This window comes from Eucyclogobius newberryi, unplaced genomic scaffold (assembly GCF_026437365.1).
Source record: "Eucyclogobius newberryi isolate DKJ021-1_F unplaced genomic scaffold, fEucNew1.0.hap1 SCAF_171, whole genome shotgun sequence".
Classification (NCBI taxonomy): Eukaryota; Metazoa; Chordata; class Actinopteri; order Gobiiformes; family Gobiidae; genus Eucyclogobius; species Eucyclogobius newberryi.
In genome coordinates, this window is record NW_027315803.1 from 142,735 (window position 1) to 167,500 (window position 24,766).

A 24,766-nucleotide genomic window follows, 5' to 3' on the forward strand; every position below is an offset into this window, starting at 1 on the left:
AAGTTATTTACACCCATAAGAACATTGAGGATTAAATACTATTGTAAACATATTTGACTATTACCCAAGTTAGGAGGTACTTGGATTATGCCCTTATTTTGCCCGTACACATTTCTTTTGTGTGCAGATGTGTAAATATAATTTCACTGAATAACATACTTGACTCCCATCACAACCACTTGAGTTATAATCAGAATATATGAAGTAGAAAATAACATGCAATTTGATGATTTCATAAACAGTTTATTAGAAAGATGTAGACAATAAAAAAGAATTGTTCACTGAAAAGTTACATTACTTGAATCCTCTCACATTTTATTGACATTGCAGACAAAATTGGGTCATTACACATCAGATTATGACTACGTTCTTCCAGATAAAATGAACAGCGACAGACAACATACTGCTGACATGACATCCCAACAGTCATCATTAAGCTGCATTATACCACTACACCCTGATTCTGCAGTCTTGACATTAGTGCATGTTTCATGGGGTTGGAAGGATAAAGATTAGATGTTAAAATGAAGACCAAAGCTGATACCAGAAAATGCTAAAATTATACAAAGACATGAAACATTAAAATAAAGACATGTAAGCAATAATCATATGCTGGCCTTCTGGATACCGAATTAATTTTTACAGGAATCTAAATTTAGTCTTTTTGAATGGATACAAGCACTATTATAAATCATTAAACTACAATTATCAATTTAAAACCACATTTTGGAATGGGTTAAGCTATTGGTATAGAACATATTTTGAAAGCAAACGTAAAAAACACATATTGCTCTGTTGCAAAGACACCACCGTTTGTATGCATTTGTATGTGTGTGCTTTGTTATGACGGCTAACAGTAAAAGAGGATACCCAAAAGGTGCAGTACAGCGAATGGAAGTGGAGATAGCTGCTCTGTACAAACCATGCAACAACCTTCAGTGACTGATCTTTACACTATTCATTTAAATATGGCTACTGACTCAGACGTATGTACAGTTGTTTTCATTGCGTGTGCGCCTCCTGCCATCAGTTCTTTCTTTTTGAAGTTTTACAGCCGACTATTCCAAATCAGGCATTTCTGTCAAATATAATGCAATACGTTAAATACAACTTGTGATGAAGCAATGTTACAACTTTGGCTTATGACTAGATACTTACTCTCATCATCACTGTCCTCCTGCCGAGAACATGAAAACAAGCAAAGCAAATATTAAAATAAATGATGTTAATGTAAAAAATATGTAAATGTTATGTGTAAAAGCAGCTTACATCCTCTAGATCTGGTATATTGTCGCCATCCATGTTGTGCATCAACTGTAAACAAACAAGTAACGTCATAAAAGCAATCCAAAAAGTGCACCGTTTACAGTATAATGTACAGTATTTTAAGTTCTATCTACAAATGATGTCAATTATGAAATTCATATTTACGTCAGAAAATTGATCGTAGTTTTCCTCATCAGAGTCATCAGCCCAGTCTTTCCAATTGTTGAAGTCAACTTTAAGCCACGTGAGCTGTAAAAACAATACAACATTAATACACTTTGTTTCACATTTCCACATCCTCTAAAAAGAGGAACATTCTTGTATTATAAAGATGCAAGTGGAGGCTTGTTTGTGTAATACTCACCTTTTCTTTTTCTTTTGTTAACCTTGGCCAAGGAGTTCCAGGCTGAGCTTTTCGTAAATAGCACAAAACTGATCGATCTGTACGTTTATGCTTGGATTCCTGCATTACAACACACAGAAAACACAATAAATGGTAAATAATTCACAATAACCTGATAAGTTGCCTACTTTGCTCTGTGCACAATAGTTCGACGTACACAAATGACATTGCTAAGAACTTACAGCCCACATGCTAGTTTGATACATTACTATAAAGCTTAGGCCTTCTAGTTTCTGCAGATGTACATATGAACACTGGCAGGGCTGCAGAACTTGCACTACAGAAGCCCAAACATAAAAAATATTTCAAAAATGTTTAGTCTCATCTGAATATTGTCAATTTGTAAATGTCCTAAGCAAGACGTACTTCATTATGCGCTTATGCTGTTCACCGTTTATCTAGTTGACAACAACTGTGTAAAGTTTCAGATCTCTAGGAATAGGCATTTTGAATCAAAAAGGTAAAAAAGTTATCCAAATATGTGCCAAACTGTTATAGAACAATTTTAGCTCCTCTATAATAAAAAATAAATACATTTTGATGTAACAAACTGCTAAAAACAATGTGAAAATGTGTAAACATGAGTGTAACCATGAATTTCCCAATAGAGCCCTGCATAAGTGTGTATGTATATATTTTTGTGTTAAAAAACATCTATTGAAATGTGTGTCCAAAAGGCTAACAAGATCAGAAACTACAGTGTGTAAAGTCTAGTCGGTGCGCGCTAAAAACTGTCTGTTTACGACTTTTATGCATCTGAAGAGTCAGCTCCCAGACTGGCTTATTCCTAAAATAATAAAAATAATAAGCCAGGCCCTGGTTGTGTTAAGAACGTAACAAACACTAGCGGGTATAGTTCATTTACTCAACTCACCTTTTCATCAATGGCTTCAAATAAGTCGATTTGGTTCTCGTGCCTGACATTGTCTGTTCCTCCAACACAACTGAAAAAAGTACACATTTTATAGCCATTATTGTAGGTAGCTAATGTGTTTTTTTCCCAACCACATTTTCTGACACTTACCTAAAACCACACTTTGTTTTCTCAAAATTGACCTTGAGATCTTTGCTGTCTGCTACACAGAACTCTATGAAAACAGCGTCCCTCCTGTCGTACCACTTAGCAGTTGCTGGTTGCCTATGACAGAAAATATATTTACAAATTAAATCATGTTAAATATGATGCTAGTAGAAGATGTGAAAAATACATAAACAGTAACTTGCATTAAATTGGTTGCAAGCAGCCAAATGTTCAGGCACAACAGCTTGCAATCAGACGGTCTTAGAATTACATTTCTGCCTAGTGTCTCGTTACCATTGTACTCGTGTGACGCTATGACATCTGTGAGGTATCACCGATGTGACGGCCCATTGCAGTCAAAAGTTAATGACAACGAATAATCCTATAAACTAAGGCTTCCGTGAATAATAAATCTAATTGTGACTAGTAGATAGGTTGACCACCTCAAATTGTTGTAAAAGTGGGACAAGTAATGTGCTGTAATGGACTAGGGAAATTTAAGCATGTTTGATAGTTGCAATTCATACATTTCAGGCATAAGGATTCCTTCCTGACACAGGAATTTCCCCATTGTGGGACAAAAAGAGTCTCTTATCTTATTTGAAGGATTTGGCATGGCAACGGTTCTACGTTGTCATAGCAATAGTGCATTTCAAATCAACATTTTCTCTGAACGGGGAACATGTTTTCATAAAATCCTTTAAATCAGGAAGAAATAATTAGCTTGACCACCCATGAACAGGTCCCATCACAACAGTCAGCAAAACGTATTGTAGGCAAGAAAAGAGTAAGTTATGGTGTTTTGACTGCAATTATATATATATTTTTAATAGAATTCTGGTGGCACTTGCAAAAGAGGACAGGGCCTAAAGGACAGTGCAGGACAACCAAAGGGGGACAGACTTCTAAAGCACATGCTAAAAGATGTCATATTTGAATATATAATACACTTTATTAGTAAATGCTCTCAATCTAGAAGCCCTACAAGTTCACATCGGTCACTCCGCATCAGCTTAACCGACATGAGTTGGTCCAGAGAGGGCAGTGTAACCTCGTGCATGTGATGGAAACCAATTTAAGTTTGTAAAGAATAACATTTAACACCGCATCAATATTTACAGCCACATAAGTGTTGGTCGATTTCCAGAGCGTGAAGTGTTCGGCTGTTGGAAAGGAACAGTCATTCAATGAGGCAAGTACTGTTGTTAGCCACTAGTAGTTTAACCACGCGGTACACATTGAGCTAGAGAGAAACAGAAAGCAAACCCGACTCACACGGCGTTATAAAAAGCAGCTTGTGTTCCCCTGCCATTAGTTTGAGTGAGTTTTCATTCATTTCAGGGCAGCAGAATGTGTTCCCCTCTCGTAAGGCCATCCTCCCGCCTTCAGCGAAGCGTGTGTACGGCTACGCTACCACTTTACTAGCCTCACGAGATACAACACCGCGCGCTTATGCTCGGAAATCACGTCATCCGGCACTTAAGCAAACTTACATGTCGGTGTCTCGGGTGGAACTCTTTCTCTGCAGCGAACGGCGATGTGGAGAAGCGCGGGTAGTTTGGGTTTTTTTGTACAGAAAGAGGAAAAGTGCAGACGCCTCTCCTCCTCAGACCGTGGACTCAGAATTCCGGATCACGCTGCGTAACCGGGGACGAGAATGACGCGGTGACGTATTTCAAGCGTAACAGACGTTTCTAGAGCTTTCTGAGCCACAGTTGAGGGTGATGTTTAGTGCTCTGCAAATTTTATGCTCAACTGAAGATGTATAAACCCTTTTAAATGTACCTGTCCTACATGTTGACTGTAATGTAAATAAAAGCCGGTTTAGTTTGAGTTCGGGCTAAGCTGTAACGCAGTTTTGTCACTGAAAATACGTTTAATTCCGTGTAAATCACCAGTCACAGGCTCCACAGGCCGGACCCCGCGTCACCCCGCTCTGGACCAGGGTCAGTTCTGGTTTAAAACATATGGGCCAATGAGCGAGTTCAATGGCATGTGGCGCACCAAGTTAAACCTTTGGATCAGGACTTCTTATTTCAAAGAATTCCGTTTAGTATGAAGATTATAATTTGATTATCTTCAGTATCACAAATTCATTGTTTATTTCAGTTTTGAGGTAGAGTAAATTGAACCCATTTTCCTCCAGCTCTGATCACCCATAGCCCTGCGGTCCGCACTATATCATAAGTTCATAACTCACGGAAGTGACGAATTCCAATATGGCGTAGACGGAAGTCAACAACCAGGATTTCGATGTGAAACAATTGAATCCCCAATGATTATATGTTTGATATTGATGTTTACCCGATATTAAATACAAAACGACACTAGATTAGACGAGATTAGTCTTCACTTTTTTTCGAGACTGAGTAGATTAGTATTGGCTAATCAAAGTAAAATGAACCAAGATGATGTACTTTAAAAATGCCTACTTAATTTAATAGTTACGGTCATTGAACAATGCTCTATTGTTTTTATTGTTAAGAAAAGTGAGGAGGCTCTTGGTGACAGGCTGATTTGCTAACATTTGTGATTTGTCTTGGGTCTTCATGAACAATCTAAAATGGTAGATTATCAAGTCACAATTTAAAAACGTTACTAATGAGAAGTAGTTATATACAATAAAAAAAGGCCTGAGAACTGAAATTACACATTACATAAATGCAACTATCACATTTCAGACAAACAGCATATACATCTTCAATCAGAAAAGGAGTTGCCTTTGGAGCTGTTTATTTGAAATATGCATTCGTGACTGAGTCTTCGTTGTTGTTCGCGTCCGCCATCAAATCTGACTTTGTTTTCTGTCGTTTAGAAGTGTGAGGTTCTTCCGTGAGTTATGAACTTATGATCTAGTGCCGACCATAGCTCTGCCCCTTCCCTTTACTCTGGACTCCTATTAGCTGCGCCGTGCCAGTCTCTGCCTGATCTGTGCTGCATCATCATATCTGGGTCTCACTCAAGTCAGAGAAGGTTTAAGCAGCAAAGTAACAGAATCCAGTACTTTGCCAAGGTACTTTAATGTGTTAGTGACATTTCAAAGTAAAAAACAAAATTGTAGTTTAGTCTTCACTTTCTGCATTACACCACTCATTTGATAATAGAAGGCTGCTGTAATATATGATCCAAAATCTAATGAAAACCAGTAACATGATTTTTCAAGCCACAATTTTATTTCCATCTTGGGTATAAATTTTATAAACAAGCTTAAATTTAATCAGCAACACTTTCACTTTTAGTTGATGGAGTCCCATTACATTGTCAACTCCTGCAAAGATGAAAAAAAAGTGTTAAAGAATATAAAACAAAACGAGTCCAAACAGTGGCAAAGATTTTCTCAGGACAGAAAAGGTGGCTTCAGTGTACTCAGAAGAACGAAAGTCACTGTGTTAATCATCACAGAAAAGCATTTTCTATTGCAGCAGATGTCAAGCCTGAAACATACCATGATAGCATTGACAATGTCGTTGTTGTTGTTCTTCAGGGCGCGTACAGCCTTCGCCCGCGACACGTTGGCTTGTGACATGACGAGTTCAATGTCTTTAACTTCAACGCCAGTCTCATCAACCTTCAAACAAAAAGGATTATAAACCATGTTTCATTCATTCTATTGCGAGATAGAGTTGAACTCACCTCTTCTTCCTCGCTCTCTTCCTGTACTGTGGGCGTCTGTGTGTTTTCCTGGATATTTGAGACCGCTTCTCCCTGAACCTTGAATTTCTCTGCAGCAGCCAGTTGGGCTTGCTGGGAAAGATCTTCAATCTGTTTGGAATTTCAAAGTGTCATTGAATTAAAACATTTCGTTAGGACTTAAAAAACAAGTAATCAAGAGACGCACCTTAGCTTCACCGAAGACTATGTATGTGTCTGATGCAGGACTCTTGTAGACGTCTGGTTTGGTGATGACAAACAAGATGTTCTTTGACTTGCGAATAGTAACCCTGGTGACTCCCGTAACCTGTCTGAGACCGAGCTTCGACATTGCCTGTGAAGACAATAAAAATCTGCTAAATCCTTTTTTCCAAAGATTGATAAGCACAAGTTTAGACCCTTTAAAATGAGTCATTAAAATATTTTAACAATCAGAATAGAAGCAAAATAAAATGTTTAACAATTTACTGACGTCAAATATAAATGATCTGAATGCCAATAATCCTGTATTTTACAAAAATGAAGTGCTAATATGGCTAAACATTTCAATTTGTCTAGTAAAACCTGAAAATAAAAAAATGTATAATAACCACCATAAATAATCCAAATCTAACCATGCTGATTAGTTTATTTGCGTGAAACCCCTTGATTGACATTTTATGATATTCTGTGTCCATTTCAACTAGTCTTGGCATTTTCCACACCCCCTTTTCCTCCATTTGAGTAATGTAATTAAAAAGCATGTACCTTCCGTGCCTTCTTCTCACTGCGACTCTGTTTGGCTTTGCTGACTGGTTCTTCGTCTATTTCAGCTGCTGCTGCAAGCTGCAAAAAAGGTCACTTGATTAAATATCTGGGACATAATCAATATGATCACATATAAACACATCAAAATAATAAACGTGCGTCTCTTCTCAGGACAGTAATGTTGGCTTCAGGAGAACTCAGAAGAACGAAAGTCACTGTGAAACATCATGGAAGAGTCGATAAGATGAAGTTTAAGTAGCACTCACCTGGGCCTGCTGCGTCTGTGACTGTGCGGAGTCCTGTTCCTCCAGCTCAGGAACGGAGTCATCGCTGTCTGACTCTGTGCCTGATCCTGAAAATCAAAGCACCAGCTTAAAAACAACATTGCATTGTAACATTTAGACTTTGTTGCTTTCAGAGTCCATGTGATACATTGCTCTGAAATGGGGCAAGCAACAATGCCATTTTTGAAGTTTATAAAATAATTTCACACCCACCATTCTTATGCTGCTTTTATCCAAGCACACAATTAAACACATGGGCCTATACTGCAATATCATTTGAAATAACCTATCCCCTATACACTGACAAAGTAACTCATTTTCTCCTGTAGAACAAATAGAAAAACAGTGACACACTCAGGAAAGGAAAAAAGGAAATACCCTGGTCATTCTTGAACACACGCTCCACCTTGGCAGGCGCTTTAGCCGATGTAGGAGCGGGTTTGGGTGAAGAGATGGGCTCAGGAGTTGGAACTACCTCCGGCTTAACTGGGACGGGTTTAGCAACTGCTTCAGCAAAAGTCAGTTTGCGAGGAGCAGCAGGCTCTACAGGAGCGGGTTTAGTCACAGCTTCAACTGGCTTTGGCTCATCTGCAGCTTTAGGTTCTGCTTCAACTGGAGCAGGTTTTACCTCAGGAGAGAGTTCAGGCGCTTTAGCCGGAGCGGGTTTAGGGGCTTCAGTGGGTTTATCAGCTGCAGCAAGTATAGCGACAGGAGCTGGGACTGGGGCTGCAGGTTTATCAATGGGGGCCAGGGCAGCGGCAGGAGCCGCGACAACGGGGGCGACGACGGCAGGTACGTCAATGGGGGCCTGGGCGGTGTCATGAGCAGCCACAACAACAGGTTTATCAATGGGGGTCAGGTCAGCAGGTGCCACGATGACAGCAGGTTTATCAATGGGGGCTGGGGCGGCGGCAGGAGCTGCGACGACGACAACAGGTTTATCAATGGGGGCCGGGGCGGCGGCAGGAGCTGCGACGACGACAACAGGTTTATCAATGGGGGCCGGGGCGGCGGCAGGAGCTGCGACGACGACAACAGGTTTATCAATGGGGGCTGGGGCGGCGGCAGGAGCTGCGACGACGACGACAACAGGTTTATCAATGGGGGCCGGGGCGGCGGCAGGAGCCGCAACGACGACTACAGGGGCCGGGGCGGCGACTACAGGGGCCGCAACAACAACTACAGGGGCCAGGACGGCAACTACAGGGGCCGCAATGACAGGAGCAGAAAGGGTCTGTGCAGGTTTGGGCGGAGGAGGTGAGGCAATGGGAATTGACTTGGATGAAGTTGGTTTAGCCTCAGCTCCAACAATTGGTGCCTTTATAATGGCCTCAACAGAGACGGGCTGGAGCTGAACAGACTCGGGTGGAGAGGTGGAACATTTGGGGACGTCTACAGCTGGAGGCAAAACATTCATGGACTTCTCAGGAGGAAGCAGTGGAGGGAGATCATCGTCCACAGCTTTAGCTGAAGCCTTCACGTCAACGGTTTTGGGAGGGCTAGTTGCCAGCGTACTGGCAAATGAGATTGGCGCTGCCACTGCAGGTTTGGTGGTCACCTTGAAGGCAGGTGGGGGTAAGACACTTTTAGTTGGAGAGGAGACCTTGTCAGGCTCCGCTATAACTTTCACTGCAGTTGGCTTAGTGCCAGACTCAACGACTGGGGCAGGGACAAACTCCTTCTTAGTTTTGACTTGTTTGCCAGCCTTGATCACTTTTGGAGCAGAGCCATGTGCTGCACTGCCAGGGGATGTGGCGAGGGGAGAAGGAGCCGGTGAGAGAGGTGTAGAAGTAGCAGATTTAGGAGAAGTGGGAGAGGCAGAAGAGGCAGACATAGAAGAGCGTTTCCTTCTGCCCGGTACAGCCTTTGGTGCAGAGGCACCTTTGGCATCTTTGCCTTTGGGCTTAGCAGTGCCAGCAGCAGCCTGCTGTGGCTGTGGGGCAGCTGGGGCAGGAGCGGCTGAATAGAGAAATGCATGTTTAACTTTGATGGTAAAGGAGCCCTTTTCATGCGGGTTATATTTCTCAAATCCAGTCCATCTTCAGAGTTAGAACACACCAGCAACCGCCCTTTTACAGCACCCCACACAAATGCAACAAACCAAAACAGCAAAAGATTTAAGACGCTATGAGCTTTAAAACACAGCGACTACGGTCATATCCACCAAAGAACTGACTTGTTTTAACACCAACTTTTGCTTTGAGATCATAAATCAGCCCAGACCGCCGTTCACACAATCACAAGCTGTGCATGACCATAATCACCATTGCTTAAAACACTTAACATGCTAAAAGACACCTTAGCACAATCAGTGAAACTTTTAGCCGTTTAATTGCATCCCTAAACCTTGTTTTGAAAGTTGCATTGACTCGTTTATTGCTTCCAAAACCAATGGACTAGTTAGATTCTTAATGCATCTTTTAATTTAGGCTACTTAAGATACTAAGCGTTTTAATTTTTGTTTTTATAAATTTAACCCAATACACAAGTTTGATGCATTCAAGAATAAACTTCTATAATAAGCTTATTTGACAATATAACTAGTAACAGTTTTAATTTAGTACACAAACCATGCATTGTTGTCAAAAACTGCTGCCACTGCCATTCACACAAATGAAATGCTGAACAGAGGTTCTGGGAAACTCTTCAAAGGCCAATGAAACATTCCAGAAAACAGCCGTCTTAGAAGTTGCCTATGGCACCTGTTAGATCACCTTAAAACACCAGACAGGACATTGTCGTGAACACACCTCGGTTGAACAGTATCCTCCTGGATTTGTTAGCACGTGCCACAGGAAACACAGAACCTCTTTGGGTCGAAACCAAAGCATGCTTGTGGTGTGATTGTGTATACATACCAGTCTCTGCCTGGGGCTGCTCCACTGGGACCGTTTCTGTGGCTTCACCAGGCATGTTTACTGCACACAGAGAAACAGTCGTGATCATCATTCACAAACCAAACGCGTGCTTAGAATGCACTTCCTATGTCTTGGTACACGATCTGCATGTGTCACGTTAGCTAAACATGGATTGTTAGCATTAGCATGATGATCATGCAGGTTGATCAGGGTCTGGAGCTGTCCTGCACGACAAGGCGGCACAAGCTCGCCCTTTTTGAATCCTCCAAACAACGTCTGAAACTAGCAAGACATTGTCACAACAACAAACCCTGTGCTCAGAAAACTAGTCTCGTGTTCGCCCATTTTGAACCGGTTCTGTGTCACATATGAACACAACTTTCCAAGGCCTTTATCATAAAGTACGGGCTCAAATCCATCACAATAACGCCTCTAACCAGAAGCCCACACCACACAGAGAAGCACTAAACCTTTCTTAGATGAAGTGTTTTTAAATGTGGCTGGATGAGGCTGGATTAACACACAGTTACTCACCGACTTGGGTCGTTATATCCAAGATGGCTGTAAGAGAGAACTCCTGACCCCGAAGCCGCCGACCATATCCGGTTTGAAGAGACTTATTTTAGTTCCGGGGGATTTAAAGGGACATTTTAGATTTGTAACCGTGACAAGTTGCTTATTGCAAAACGTATCATGTCCATTTTGATAACCCTGGGTTTGGGCAAAAGTCAGATCAGGCCTACACAAAATTATATTCACTATTCTAAGGTGGGAGTGAAAATGTATTCAATTAAATATTCAAAAAGTAGAGTAAACGTATTCATTAAGTAAATGTACAAAGTGAAAAGTAGTAGTTCAAGAAATTACTCTAGTATTTGGGGATACAGACTATTTATGTAAGACTAACAGAACGTGAAATCTGATTTTCTATTTTAAATTGATTTATTAATTGTACAGACTATTCAATCTACTACTAAAACAACTATTTGTAGGAGTTATGCAAAAAATGCAAATGTTTAAAATCTTTAATATTACGCTTTTGTTCAATAATATCAAGCTTTTGTTTAGATCAGCTTTATTTGTCCCACAGTGATGAAATTCCAGTGTTGGAACACATATTAGGCATAGAAACAAGTGGAATAAAAAAAAAAAAAACTTCCTTAGAAATATACTTAAATCTATATAAATATACTTAAATCTAGTAAAAATGTAAATACAAATAATACAATACACACCCTTATTTACAGTAAGTGCCTGTTATGTGGACAGAAAACATTGCAGCGCTGCCAGGCTTTTCCAGGTGAGAGAGAGAGCAGTGCAGCAGCAGGGAGATGACTGCGTCCTCCACTCCGATGCCAGGCCGGTATGCAAACTGCAGCGGGTCCATGGCAGAGCGGAGGTGGTCCAGGACCAGCCACCAGTGTCTTCATCAGATGGGACGTGAGAGCCACCGGCCTGAAGCTGTTGAGGTCTTTGGCGCGCGGTGTCTTGGCACAGGTACCAGACAGGAGGTCTTCCAGACCTGTGGTACCACCCTCAGCTTCAGGCTGAAGACATGCTCCATAACTCCACAGATCATCTGTGAGGATTTAAGAAGCCTGGAGCTGATGCCGACTGGTCCTGCCGACTTCCTGGTTTTAATCCTCTTCAGCTCTCTCCTCACCTGTTTTGTTATGACAGCAAGTGGTTGTCAGGGGGACTTGTGTGCTGCCCACGCCCTGTTGTGTGGAAAACACCGCACCTTCTGGCAGGGTGTTTTCAAATGTTTATGTCAAATTACTCAGAGGGAAGAGAAACCCAACTTTAAGTCAAGAAAGAGTATTGTTACTTCAAACTAAACATTACTCAAATAGGAGTAAAATCTTGCAGTCCGAAAACGACTCTTTTTACATTCTCAAATATGACGGTCTGGACAGAAATACTGAGGCTTGTTTTGTTTCTAAACTCAAAACATTTTTTTTTTTATGGTGACATATGGAGGTAACTTGAGCTGCAGTGTTCCTAATGTTTCCTATGGCCAACTCGTCTTTCAATCAACAACAAATAAAATCCTGTAAATATCAAAACATTATTTATTTTACAGTTAAGATACAAAATATTGGCAGAACTGTGAGAAAAATACAGCAAGACACCAGTATGAAACAGGAATGTCTTTGATGGTCAGGCCGAACCTTCTTTCTGACCACAGTTTAAAATTCCTTCTGAAGATCTAAAAGAGACGAGATAAAGATTAGACAAATTCCAGTGAGTTTTTTGCATGTGGCTTTTTGTCAAAATAACTCACCGCTCTTTTTGAGAAGCTCTCCTTTCCACGACCGGGAAACGCTATCGAGAAACTGGTCAAAATACTTAACATACTTTGCAAGGCTGGTCCTTTTGTAGTCTGTAAAAAGATATAAATGAGCATACTGCAAATGCAACTAAACTATTGTATATTCGTGGCTCTGAACTCTCTGAAAGACAAAATAAAACTTAAATATAACCAAAACATCCAATTAAAAATGTTTTTTACAAGTATGACTGTGGACAATTTTGCTTCTAAAATTGTCACGATTCTTTTTTTTTTACCCCAAATTATCACAATTATTGATTAACCTGCTAATCTTGACACCCCTACTCATTACAATATAATACTGCGTTCCAGTTGTCCTCGGAGGTCGGAAAAACTGAGCAGTGATTACAGTTTATGAACAATTACGACTCAAATCAAGTACTATAAAAGCGGAAAGTGCTCAAATCAACCAAAATGTGGATCTAATCAAGTTCCCGGACACTGTTAAAGGAAAATATACAATATCTTAACAAACTAAAACTAAAAATATCCAAATAATAGAGACAATTATAGAAGCAAAGTTTAAGTCTATATGACAGGTTCTTCTTTTTCTAATTAGGACTTAGTTTGGTGGGATGGCGGTACAGATAATATTTTTCACAATTTTACATCCCTTAAGTTAAACTTTGGGAAGAAAATTTGAAAAATAAGTATTTAAAATGACAGGAAATAGAGCTGAATCCCTCTGATGTCATCAATCTGCGACGTGCCGATGAAAACACAAGAAGCAATTTACTTTTAACTGATAAACCTTTATGACATTCAACAAAGTAAAAGGTGGTATTATTCTTTGTCAGATCATAACTAGGTGCTCGAACAGGTCAGGGAGGTGAGGTTCTTGGGGGTCACCTTTGACGAGAGGCTTAGTTGGCGTCAGCACATTGATGAGGTCAGTGGTAAATGCAAAAGGGTGAATAACTTGCTTCGTTGTCTATCCGGCCAGGACTGGGGGGCCAGCAGAAGGTCGCTCCTGGGTATTTATCGGGCCGTCATGAGGGCGGCTATTGATTATGGCTGTATAGCCTACATGTCTGCGGCTGAGACTAACTTAAAGAAGCTTGATGTGGAGCAAGCCCAGGCCTTGCGCATCTGCTGTAGGGCTTTTAGGACCTCCCCTGTCTCGGCGCTGCAGGTTGAGTTGGGGGAATTGCCGTTACGGCTCCGGAGGCTAGAACTTCTGTTGGCTTACTGGGTGAATGTGCAAGGTCATACGAGCTCTCACCCGGTGAGGGACTTTCTCAGGGTTGATGGGGGGCAGAGTGAGGCTGGCGGTATGGTTTTTAGCCAGGTAGGAAATGCGAAGGCGCGGCTTGCGGGGGTTGGTGATCTGCGTGTGAGCCCGTCGGTGGCTTTGTCTGCTATAGCTCCGTGGAAGTTTGTCCCGGCTCCTGTTGATGTTAGCTTGCATGGCAAGCTTAGAGGAGTCGCTGGGACTCCTCTAAGCTTGCCATGCACTTGAACGGCAAACCGCAGTTTGCCGTTCAAGCGCTCATCGATAAGCACTCAGGTGATGTGTTTATTTATACCGACGGGTCTAGGGATCCTGAGAGTGGGCGTACTGGCGCCGCTTATTTTGTGCCTGACCTGGGGCTGGCGGTCAAGAAGAGGTTGACAGATCGCCTTTCTGTTTTCACGTCGGAACTCATAGCGATACGGTTGGCATTGGAATGGGCGGAATCTGCTTTGCAGTGTTGCGGCATTGTGGTGGCCTCTGACAGCCTTTCTGCATTGCAAAGCATTAAATCTGGGAAATCGGATTGCAGACAGGATGTGTTGAATGGCATCTTCTGTCTGATGCTCTCCCTGTCCAGGAAGGATGTGAGGGTTTCCTTCTTTTGGGTCCCTGCGCATGTGGGGGTGGATGGTAACGAAATGGCTGATGCACTGGCTAAACGTTCCCTTAGGCGGCCATCAATTGATGTGCCGGTTGAGTTAAGCAAATCTGAAATCAAGCCTGTTATCAAGAGTCATGTGGTCGGCCTTTGGCAGGAATTTTGGAGCCACTGTGTTACTGGACGGCATCTCTATCACGTACAGGGTAGTGTGGGTCCTTGCGGGTCTATGGGCAGGAACGCGTGGGAGGAAAGGGCCTTCGCCCGCATGAGGATTGGCCATACTGGACTCAATTGGTCACTGAGTAGGATAGGCAAACATCCGACCGGTCTGTGTGGTCACTGTCGGGTGCCAGAGACTGTCGAGCATGTGCTGATTTGATGTGAGGCTTATGATAGAGAAAGGGCCGGGTTGGCCTTGTGGTTTCGGAATAATGGGCGGGAGTTCAATCTGCGGAACGTTCTGGCGATTCAGTCACAGGGTTTGTGTCAGGCTGTGGTTGCTTACTTATGTAGCACAGGGCTGGGTAAACGTTTATAGAGGTGGGGGGTGTTGGAGACTGAGCCGAGGATGAGGAGCAAGAGGATGTTCTAACGCGCTTTGACTTCATGGGCCTAGAAACACCAAAGTGATGGAAGAAGGACTTGTTGTTGTTGTTGTTGTTGTTGTTTTATGGCGGTTGGCCTCTAAAGGATAAAACGACAAAGACGCCCCATGACCTCATGGGCTTTGTAAAACAACAAAGACGTCCCATGACCTCATGGGCTTTGTACTTCCAAAGCACCGAACGTCAAAGAGGGAGAGGAAGATGAAGAAGAGTCTCCCTGGAATAAAGCCGGTTGGTCTCTGACACAACAACTATTCTAGTCACAAAGACATATCATGACCTCATGGGCTTTGTAACACCAAAGCAATGGGAGGAGTACTTTTACGGACTACGACAGAGTCTGAGGACTACAACAACAACAACGATACTTTTTGATACCAGCCGCCATAAAACAACAACAACAACTGTCTGAGGAAGAACAAGCCCTGGACTAAAACTGTGAGGAGACCTTGCTCAACACCCGGTCTGGAGAGACGGGAGATGGCGGAGGAGAGTGGATCGGGGATGGAAGACGTTCTGGACGGCGTGGAGGAGCAGCCTTTTCTGCCTGCACGTGCCCGGAAACGTAAAAAGTCCCTTAGCTCGTCCGAGGGTTCTGGGAATGAGCAGCAGGATGAGGCTGAAGCTATTGATATCCGGGGTGAGAGCAGAGACTGTAAGGTGATCATAAAGCTTGCACAGGATAGTGCATCCTTTAAGGAGTGGAATTCAGTGGCATTGTCAAAGAGCCTAACTGTAGCTGTGGGAGTGATCAAGAGTGCGAGTGTCCTTAGAGATGGCTCGCTGCTGGTCGTGTGCAAGGACGCGGCTCAGCAACGGAAGGCGATTGGAACTAAACGTCTGGGTGGAAAGGACATTCTTGTGTCTGATGCTGAAAGAAACACGGTCAGAGGGGTTATCGTAGGTGTCCCTACGGCGACGTCTGTGGATGAAGTTAAGGAGAATTTGACTGGAGTTACGGTGGTGGACGCTAGGCGTTTGAAGGTGACCCGGTTTGGGGTAAGATGTGACAGCTTGTCGGTAATGGTAACACTTGAAGGGAGGTGCCTGCCTAGTAAGGTGTTCATTGGGTACATGTGCTATAGCGTCAGGCCATATGTTCCGCCGCCCCTGCGTTGCTTTAAGTGCCAGCGCTTTGGGCATATTGCAGCGGTCTGTAGAGGGAAGCAAAGATGTGGTAAATGTGCAGGAGACCACGAGTATGGGAAGTGTGACGTGGGTGCAAAACTGAAGTGCTGTAACTGTGGGGAAGAACATAGCTCTGCCTTCGGGGGATGCAGGTTTAGCAAAAGAGCTGCTGAGGTGCAGAAAATAAAGGTCTCTCAAGGTATATCCTATGCAGATGCAGTCAAGAAAGTTTCAAGTAACGAGTTTAGAGTAAATACAGAGAGGGGAGCCAGCGCTGCTCCCAGCCAGGGCGAAATGAGAAAGGCCAGCGTGGCTCCCAAGAAGTGTGAAGGTTTCAAGAGTGGAGGTCCCAAGTGTGCAGGTTCCAGAATTAATGAGAATACCCTGGTTGTGGATAGAGAGGATTTTGTACTCTTTATGGTGGATGTTGTAAACTGTGCTGCTCAGACTCAAAGCAGAACTGAAAGGATCAGGATCATTGCTAAAGCTGCAGGGAGATTCCTTGGAACAAAGGAGCTTGATTGGGCAGATATAGAAAACAGGCTAAAGGCGCTAAATGGGAGTCGGAGTGATGGGGGTCTGCTTGTGGGGAGTCAGAGTGATCAGAGTGACGAGATGGGGGTGGGGGTGGTCCCCTGTCCTCGTCCAGTCTCGTAGACGCACGGCTACCAAGCAGCGACATCAGTGGAAATATTAAAGCCTATAGAATGAAGCCTAAAGAATAAAGCTGTACGGTGGAAGCACCGAACGTCAAAGAAGGAGAGGAAGATGAAGAAGAGTCTCCCTGGAATAAAGCCGGTTGGTCTCTGAAACAACAACAACTATTCTAGTCACAAAGACATATCATGACCTCATGGGCTTTGTAACACCAAAGCAATGGAAGGAGTACTTTTACGGACTACGACAGAGTCTGAGGACTACGACAAAGTCTGAGGAATAAAGTCTGGCGGTAATGCAACACTTGGATGCCAACCGCCATAAAACAACAACAACAACAACAACTACGAAACGTACAACAACAACTTTTCTGCCAGTCTGAGGACTACGGTGGTGGACGCTAGGCGGTTGAAGGTGACCCGGTCTGGGAGAGACGGGAGATGGCGGAGGAGAGTGGATCGGTGGTCGAAGACGTTCTGGACGGCGTGGAGGAGCAGCCTTTTCTGCCTGCACGTGCCCGGAAACGTTAAAAGTCCCTTAGCTCGTCCGAGGGTTCTGGGAATGAGCAGCAGGATGAGGCTGAAGCTATTGATATCCGGGGTGAGAGCAGAGACTGTAAGGTGATCATAAAGCTTGCACAGGATAGTGCATCCTTTAAGGAGTGGAATTCAGTGGCATTGTCAAAGAGCCTAACTGTAGCTGTGGGAGTGATCAAGAGTGCGAGTGTCCTTAGAGATGGCTCGCTGCTGGTCGTGTGCAAGGACGCGGCTCAGCAACGGAAGGCGATTGGAACTAAACGTCTGGGTGGAAAGGACATTCTTGTGTCTGATGCTGAAAGAAACACGGTCAGAGGAGTTATCGTAGGTGTCCCTACGGCGACGTCTGTGGATGAAGTTAAGGAGAATTTGACTGGAGCTACGGTGGTGGACGCTAGGCGGTTGAAGGTGACCCGGTCTGGGGTAAGATGTGACAGCTTGTCGGTAATGGTAACACTTGAAGGGAGGTGCCTGCCTAGTAAGGTGTTCATTGGGTTCATGTGTTGTTGTTGTTGTTGTTTTATGGCGGTTGGCATCCGAGTGTTGCATTACCGCCAGACTTTATTCCTCAGACGTTTCGTAGTCCTCAGACTCTGTCGTAGTCCGTAAAAGTACTCCTCCCATTGCTTTGGCGTTACAAAGCCCATGAGGTCATGATGTGTTTTTGTGACTAGAATAGTTGTTGTGTCAGAGACCAACCGGCTTTATTCCAGGGAGACTCTTCTTCACCTTCCTCGCCCTCTTTGACGTTCGGTGCTTTGGAAGTACAAAGCCCATGAGAACATGGGACGTCTTTGTTGTTTTACAAAGCCCATGAGGTCATGGGACGTCTTTGTCGTTTTATCCTTTAGAAGTCCTTCTTCCATCACTTTGGCGTTTCTAGGCCCATGAAGTCCAAGCGCGTTAGAACATCCTCTTGCTCCTCATCCTCGGCTCAGTCTCCAACACCCCCCACCTCTATAAACATTTACCCAGCCCTGTGCTACATAAGTAAGCAACCACAGCCTGACACAAACCCTGTGACTGGATCGCCAGAACGTTCCGCAGATTGAACTCCCGCCCATTATTCCGAAACCACAAGGCCAACCCGGCCCTTTCCCTATCATAAGCCTCACAGCAAATCAGCACATGCTCGACAGTCTCTGGCACCCGACAGTGACCACACAGACCGGTCGGATGTTTGCCTATCCTACTCAGTGACCAATTGAGTCCAGTATGGCCAATCCTCATGCGGGCGAAGGCCCTTTCCTCCCACGCGTTCCTGCCCATAGACCCGCAAGGACCCACACTACCCTGTATGTGATAGAGATGCCGTCCAGTAACACAGTGGCTCCAAAATTCCTGCCAAAGGCCGGCCACATGACTCTTGATAACAGGCTTGATTTCAGATTTGCTTAACTCAACCGCCACATCAATTGATGGCCGCCGAAGGGTTCATGTGCCATGACGTTAGGCCATATATTCCACCGCCCCTGCGTTGCTTTAAGTGCCAGCGCTTTGGGCATATTGCAGCAGTCTGTAGAGGGAGGCAAAGATGTGGTAAATGTGCAGGAGATCACGAGTATGGGAAGTGTGACGTGGGAGCAAAACTGAAGTGCTGTAACTGTGGGGAAGAACATAGCTCTGCCTACGGGGGATGCAGGTTTAGCAAAAGAGCTGCTGAGGTGCATAAAATAAAGGTCTCTCAAGGTATATCCTATGCAGATGCAGTCAAGAAAGTTTCAAGTAATGAGTTTAGAGTAAATACAGAGAGAGGAGCCAGCGCTGCTCCCAGCCAGGGCGAAATGAGAAAGGCCAGCAAGGCTCCCAAGAAGTGTGAAGGTTTCAAGAGTGGAGGTCCCAAGTGTGCAGGTTCCAGAATTAATGAGAATACCCTGGTTGTGGATAGAGAGGATTTTGTACTCTTTATGGTGGATGTTGTAAACTGTGCTGCTCAGACTCAAAGCAGAACTGAAAGGATCAGGATCATTGCTAAAGCTGCAGGGAGATTCCTTGGAACAAAGGAGCTTGATTGGGCAGATATAGAAAACAGGCTAAAGGCGCTAAATGGGAGTCGGAGTGATGGGGGTCTGCTTGTGGGGAGTCAGAGTGATCAGAGTGACGAGATGGGGGTGGGGGTGGTCTCCTGTCCTCGTCCAGTCTCGTAGACGCACGGCTACCAAGCAGCGACATCAGTGGAAATATTGGGGCCTATAGAATGAAGCCTAAAGAATAAAGCTGTACGGTGGAAGCACCGAACGTCAAAGAAGGAGAGGAAGATGAAGAAGGGTCTCCCTGGAATAAAACCGGTTGTTGTTGTTGTTGTTGTTTTATGGCGGTTGGCATCCAAGTGTTGCATTACCGCCAGACTTTATTCCTCAGACTTTGTCGTAGTCCTCAGACTCTGTCGTAGTCCGTAAAAGTACTCCTTCCATTGCTTTGGTGTTACAAAGCCCATGAGGTCATGATATGTCTTTGTGACTAGAATAGTTGTTGTTGTTTCAGAGACCAACCGGCTTTATGCAACACTTGGATGCCAACCGCCATGATACAACAACAACAACAACAACTACGACAGAGTCTGAGGACAAACCACTGGAAGTCAAGGCACTGGAAGAAGAACTTTTAGGACTACGACAAAGTCTAAGGAATAAAGTCTGGCGGTAATGCAACACTCGGATGTCAACCGCCATAAAACAACAACAACATAACTATTGTGTAATTCATATGGATTTTGGCTTGTTTGCAGTATGGCTGCTAAACAGGTGTGGAACTACCTCTACCTATGTTACTGTTTCCCCACACAGAGCTCTCTCAGCTCCTTTTGCTTGGAACATGTTGCAGAAAGATTTCCTGTCCGTAAATGCTTTAGAGACGACATCAAATATGTGCAAATGTTTATCTTAAGTTATTTTAATGTTAATGTTGTTTGTTGTAACTGTGTGACTGCTCCTTTTAACCTTGTAAAAAGGTTTTTAATCTCAAAGGGACTAAAATAAAAAAAATGTCACAATTATAAACTTTACAAAAATGGTCAAACTAAATGGGCAAAATGTTTAGTAACATCTGAAATATAATTGTGTTTTAGTGAAACGTGTAGTCATATAGACTAAGTAATTTATGTTATATTGTTTTTTTTTTTCACCCAAAACGTCAAGCAATAAGTATTTTGTATGTGGCTTTTACACATTGACTTCACTTTATCATTCACAAAGTTTGATTTGATGAAGCCGTTTGCAGTGGGAAATATGAATGACACTGAATGAAAGAATTGCAAATTTCACTGTCCGATTATGGTGACAATTATCTGGAATAATCACAGTAATTCTAACAACTTCTTCTCTCTACTGATAATGCTCTTGTATGTGATGATTGACAAAAATATAATTGCCCACCTCGGATCCTTCGTTTCTCTGCTGCATCTTTTTCATTTTCCTTGTCCTCTACTTTTTCGTCTTCTTCTCCTGGTTTGGGACGATCCAGCTCCTCACAAATTAAACTACACCAAAACAAAAACAAAGAAACATCAAGTAAAGCGCTTGTATATGTAATGTTCAGCAAAAGGGAAGCACTGGTCTCCACAGTAATTAGCTAAATTATCACAAAATTCATATTGCAAGAAAAAAAAATATACTGCAAAATTGCTAGTCTTCTATGTTTTTCTAAAAGAGCCTAGAATGAAAACTTAATTAAAATCATTTTTTTGAGTTTGAGAATTTATATTGCACTTAATTTTTCCTTGTGGTTTAGGTTGAGTTGGTTTGACAAGCAGGAAATATTGTTTTCTCAGAATGAAACCATAAATAAAAGCACATTCTGTATCTGTGTACCTGATTGTGGGCACAGCAAATGGATCAAATTTCTCCAATTCCTTCAGGTCGATGGGAACAGAAATGCGGCCTGAAAATAAAATAAAGAGTTACAATAATCAGCAACTAATTTGAGATATAAAACATGTTCTACAAGAAAATGCCAACCTGTCTTTGGATGAACACTGAACGGACTCTTTAGCAAATGGTTGACGCCTTTACTGACGTTGACGTCGAGGCGTGGGTAGCAATACTGCAGCATGATTTCCTTTTCAAAATGGTGGCTCTTCTTGTTGGTGGCCTAAAGAACAACATTTTTTTACAACTTCCCTGATTGACAAATGAAGATAAAACTGCAGCTTTCTTGTAGATGTCACCGTTTTCCTGAAGGCGTGGTCTCGGATTAATTTCCAGCGAGTTTCTGGTTTCTTCTCATTTTGAAAGTCCTGTTGTAGGTCTTTTCTCACGTGTAAGAAGCAAGTTAAGGCAAAGTTTACATCAAAATATACACTGTTGTCACATGTGCATTGTACATTTCACATGCATTAACAGTTTAAAGGCATGACAAAGGCGATTCAACACATTTCCACGTCAATATTCATTTATTCATGATTTCTTACTATGTATTTGAAATGGCTGATTTGATGGATTTTGGTGAATTTAGTCAAATTTCAGATAATTATTTTAATCAGAATGGTATATGCTTCATATATGTTGCTTACTCAATAGTTGATTAAGCTTCTGATGAGCTTTGAAGTCTATAATGTACAGTTTTTGAAAAGGCAGTGAATATAATTATAGACATGATGAGCTCCATTTTAGAGGTTCTATTGAAAATATATAGAAATAAATCAAATCAATTTGTAGAGTACCGTATTTTCCAAACTATAAGTCGCACCTTTTTTCATAGTTTTGGCCGGGGTGCGACTTATACATATATTTATACTTGTATACTTATACTCCAGAGCCACTTATATGTGATATTATTTGTTATTTTCACACATGAAACCTTATTTCATACTCCAGTGCAACTTATGTGTTTTTTTCTTCTCTATTATGCATTTTTTGGCTGGTGCGACTTATAGTCCGGAAAATACGGTATACATTTGTTAATTATGTAAACTCTGCCATGTAAGTTGAATTAGAAAACAGTATTTTCAATGTCATCAAAGGATATCTTCAGGCACAAGGGCCAGTACTTTGTCTAACGTGTCTTTGCGGCTGAGGATCTCCTGCCCGTGAAGCGCGTATCGAGTGAAGTATCGCTCCACCAATGTCAGAGACTCCCTGGAGAGACATTTAGTTTAGTACAGTATTTCTCTTGGTTTCCACACAAATTCATACTGACATACTTGATGAGCGGATGAATTGGATCAGACAGAATCACCTTTTTCACTGTTTCCGTACCACCCTGTAACAGAGAAGAACACTAGATGAATTATACTGATAATTGTGATCTGGAGAACTAGTATTCAACGTCTTCATTCATCAATATTAGAGGCACAAAAAAGTTGTTTTCCTACAACAACACACACTACATTTTGACATTGCTACTAGAAAGGATCTTTACGTTTAGTCATATCTCCAGAGAGAAGATGTACAGTATATGAAATGTATAATATCATAATCATTGTTGTTTAGGAGAAAAATATACAGTTTATAATTACACACTATTTTAAAAAGGCTTGAATACATTTCTGATGGAGTCCCAAAATATTGATTGAAATATTCACTGGGATAATAATAATAATGATCAAGACACCACCTTGACAACACAGTCAGTCGCTCTACAAGTACAGGTTATAGAAGGTGCTCAGGGACCTCAATGACAAAAATACTCTTGTATAACTTATAATAACTGTTTGGAGCGCTCACCTTGACCAGGCTGAGATACTCGGCCACTGCAGAGCGAGCCGTCACTGACAGTTTGCGAGCAGATTCATCACAAACCCAACAGTGGACGCCTCTCCTGCCAGAGTAAACCCACAACAGGTGCTGGAAGCCAAAGTCCTCTGGAAAGAACAACATTGTTATAAATAATATGTTGTCTTTCTCATAAAATGGAAGAAAAAAAACAGACAATTCATTTATTTATCTAATTATCAGTAGTAGTAGTAAGAAGTAATTTATTAAAAGGGATATATGACTAAGTAAGAGTATAAGTATGTAAATGATTTAAGTTAATCAAGTAAACTACCCACCTGAAGATCCAAATGTATTTGGATCTTTTTCAGGGACTCCTGGCCCCAGAGGGGAGGAGCATACTCTACATATTTTTGCTATTGCATTCACAATAAACTGAGGGAAAAATGAATGAAAAAAGTACTGCCTCACCTCGAAGAGTTCTATCCAGGATACGGATGGCAATGGTCATTAAGATCCAGCACTTTGGGCAAATGTCCGCAGCACTGAAATGAAATCTGGGAGTCACTAACAACAGTTGTCTAATGTGATTTGTGTTAATCTGTGTCAATGTATCATCAATCCATGACGTCCAGAATGATCAGAAATTAGGACCTCTGTCATAGCAATTAACAATTTAAAAGAATCATTGTATCTTTTGAATGGGAAAAAGTCCTCAAATCGAATCCCATTTATCGACTGCAGTGTACAAATGAAAATGATGTTGTGCTTCACCTGCAGCAGCTCCGGACGTCGTCATAATCGGTCATGTCGATATCAAACACCAGCTCCTTCTCCAGAGCCTGGAAGCTCCCAGACTTCACCGTGTTGTGCTGGTTTGGCTGGAAATCACACACAGAGCGCACATTTAACAGATACTTTCAAGGTGCACTATGCATGCAACAATTCTGGTTTTCCAATCCGCTACGTGCTTGTCTCTATGGAGATGTTATCGCTTTGCCTTGAATGTTCCACACTATGGTATTAATTTCTACTTAAAAGAGCATTCAACATTGTGCCATTTGTGTATCTGATTTTATATTCTTTCAAACCTGTGTTGAGTGAAGCGCTTTGGAACTTGTTCAGACAAGTGCTATACAAATAAAGCATTATTATGATTATTATTAACCGTATCTATGATACTGCACCTTGAATTACAGTCCCATTTATGCTTACAACAAAACCAATGCATGTCATAAAAGGGGTGCAAATTTATTCAAATAAACTATAGTGACAAGTATCTGGGTCATATTTGGAAATACAAATTTAGTAAAATACCTACTGTTATATACAATTAAAAGGTATTTTAATGGACTCATAATCAAAACGTTTTGAAAGTCACCATATGACGGATGGATTTTTTCTAAGGCAAAATTTAAAACAGAATTTGAAAATAGAATTAAACCATTTTAAATAACAGACTTGAGCAATACTTGTGACCACTATTGAAAATCAATTAATTGCACAGTCAAAATAACTCCGTGTGGGCTTTATTTTACCCTGTGGCTGTACACGGCCCCAATGTCGATCTTGTATGGGTTCATCTTCTGAATTTCTTTCTCCAACTCGCTCTGCGCAGAGAACGATTGGTAACGGACGTAGATGTCGTCTTTGAGAGTGAAACTGAACTCACGATTCTGGAAATAATTCTTTTGGACTGTGGACAAAAGAGAAAATACTTTAATACTGCACATACACTTATTATGCTGTTAAAGATGGAAACACTTGGGGCGTCAAAAAATAATATCAACCT

At 42.2% G+C, this 24,766-nt stretch overlaps 3 protein-coding genes and 2 non-coding genes across 9 annotated transcripts in view; all 5 read right to left on the reverse strand.

Moving 5' to 3' along the window:
- Positions 1-222: 222 nt before the first annotated feature.
- ptges3b (prostaglandin E synthase 3b (cytosolic)) lies at positions 223-4,437 on the reverse strand. The gene is made up of 8 exons (XM_072450272.1): positions 4,184-4,437; positions 2,694-2,807; positions 2,544-2,613; positions 1,631-1,729; positions 1,432-1,515; positions 1,270-1,314; positions 1,159-1,177; positions 223-1,078 (listed from the first exon to the last, which is right to left on the reverse strand). Coding segments are annotated over exons 1-8 (453 nt in total). The 5' UTR covers positions 4,186-4,437; the 3' UTR covers positions 223-1,058.
- Positions 4,438-5,841: 1,404 nt separating this feature from the next.
- On the reverse strand, positions 5,842-10,863 carry naca (nascent polypeptide associated complex subunit alpha). 5 transcript variants are annotated; one of them, XM_072450275.1, is made up of 10 exons: positions 10,765-10,852; positions 10,231-10,290; positions 8,465-9,331; positions 7,751-8,410; positions 7,355-7,440; positions 7,089-7,166; positions 6,529-6,675; positions 6,324-6,452; positions 6,136-6,258; positions 5,842-5,958 (listed from the first exon to the last, which is right to left on the reverse strand). In XM_072450275.1, exons 2-10 carry the CDS (start codon positions 10,283-10,285, stop codon positions 5,944-5,946), a joined length of 2,160 nt encoding a protein of 719 aa, XP_072306376.1. In that variant the 5' UTR covers positions 10,286-10,290; positions 10,765-10,852; the 3' UTR covers positions 5,842-5,943. The 5 variants fall into 5 exon arrangements, with proteins under 5 accessions (XP_072306376.1, XP_072306377.1, XP_072306378.1 ...); XM_072450276.1 differs by having other exon boundaries at positions 7,751-8,104; positions 8,309-9,331; positions 10,765-10,851; XM_072450277.1 differs by having other exon boundaries at positions 7,751-8,104; positions 10,765-10,849.
- On the reverse strand, positions 6,023-6,096 carry LOC140363674 (small nucleolar RNA SNORD59). Its single transcript, XR_011927162.1, has one exon. It is a non-coding gene; the product is annotated as a small nucleolar RNA SNORD59 (small nucleolar RNA).
- Positions 7,251-7,323, reverse strand: LOC140363675 (small nucleolar RNA SNORD59). The gene has a single exon (XR_011927163.1). It is a non-coding gene; the product is annotated as a small nucleolar RNA SNORD59 (small nucleolar RNA).
- A 1,416-nt stretch (positions 10,864-12,279) lies between the features above and the next one.
- The window catches only part of prim1 (DNA primase subunit 1), a 13,394-nt gene continuing 907 nt past the window's right edge, over positions 12,280-24,766 (reverse strand). Inside the window, exons 2-13 of the mRNA XM_072450279.1 lie at positions 24,513-24,670; positions 23,749-23,855; positions 23,446-23,519; positions 22,987-23,123; positions 22,464-22,522; positions 22,289-22,398; positions 21,489-21,580; positions 21,280-21,412; positions 21,133-21,202; positions 20,698-20,801; positions 12,515-12,613; positions 12,280-12,439 (exon numbers count right to left, since the gene is read on the reverse strand). Of these exons, the coding sequence (XP_072306380.1) occupies positions 12,420-12,439; positions 12,515-12,613; positions 20,698-20,801; positions 21,133-21,202; positions 21,280-21,412; positions 21,489-21,580; positions 22,289-22,398; positions 22,464-22,522; positions 22,987-23,123; positions 23,446-23,519; positions 23,749-23,855; positions 24,513-24,670 (1,163 nt within the window). The 3' untranslated portion in view covers positions 12,280-12,419. The remainder of the gene's footprint in view (positions 12,440-12,514; positions 12,614-20,697; positions 20,802-21,132; positions 21,203-21,279; positions 21,413-21,488; positions 21,581-22,288; positions 22,399-22,463; positions 22,523-22,986; positions 23,124-23,445; positions 23,520-23,748; positions 23,856-24,512; positions 24,671-24,766) is intronic.

Coding starts and splice junctions, on each gene's coding strand:
- naca (XM_072450274.1), bottom strand. CDS start 10,285: ATGCCTGGTGAAGCCACAGAAACGGTCCCAGTGGAGCAGCCCCAGGCA. Junction 7,441..7,750: donor TGTGTTCAAGAATGACCAGG/GTATTTCCTTTT, acceptor TTTGATTTTCAG/GATCAGGCACAGAGTCAGAC. Junction 6,453..6,528: donor TAGTCTTCGGTGAAGCTAAG/GTGCGTCTCTTG, acceptor AATTCCAAACAG/ATTGAAGATCTTTCCCAGCA.
- ptges3b (XM_072450272.1), bottom strand. Junction 2,614..2,693: donor AAAACAAAGTGTGGTTTTAG/GTAAGTGTCAGA, acceptor TACTTTTTTCAG/TTGTGTTGGAGGAACAGACA. Junction 1,730..2,543: donor TTGAAGCCATTGATGAAAAG/GTGAGTTGAGTA, acceptor GTTGTAATGCAG/GAATCCAAGCATAAACGTAC.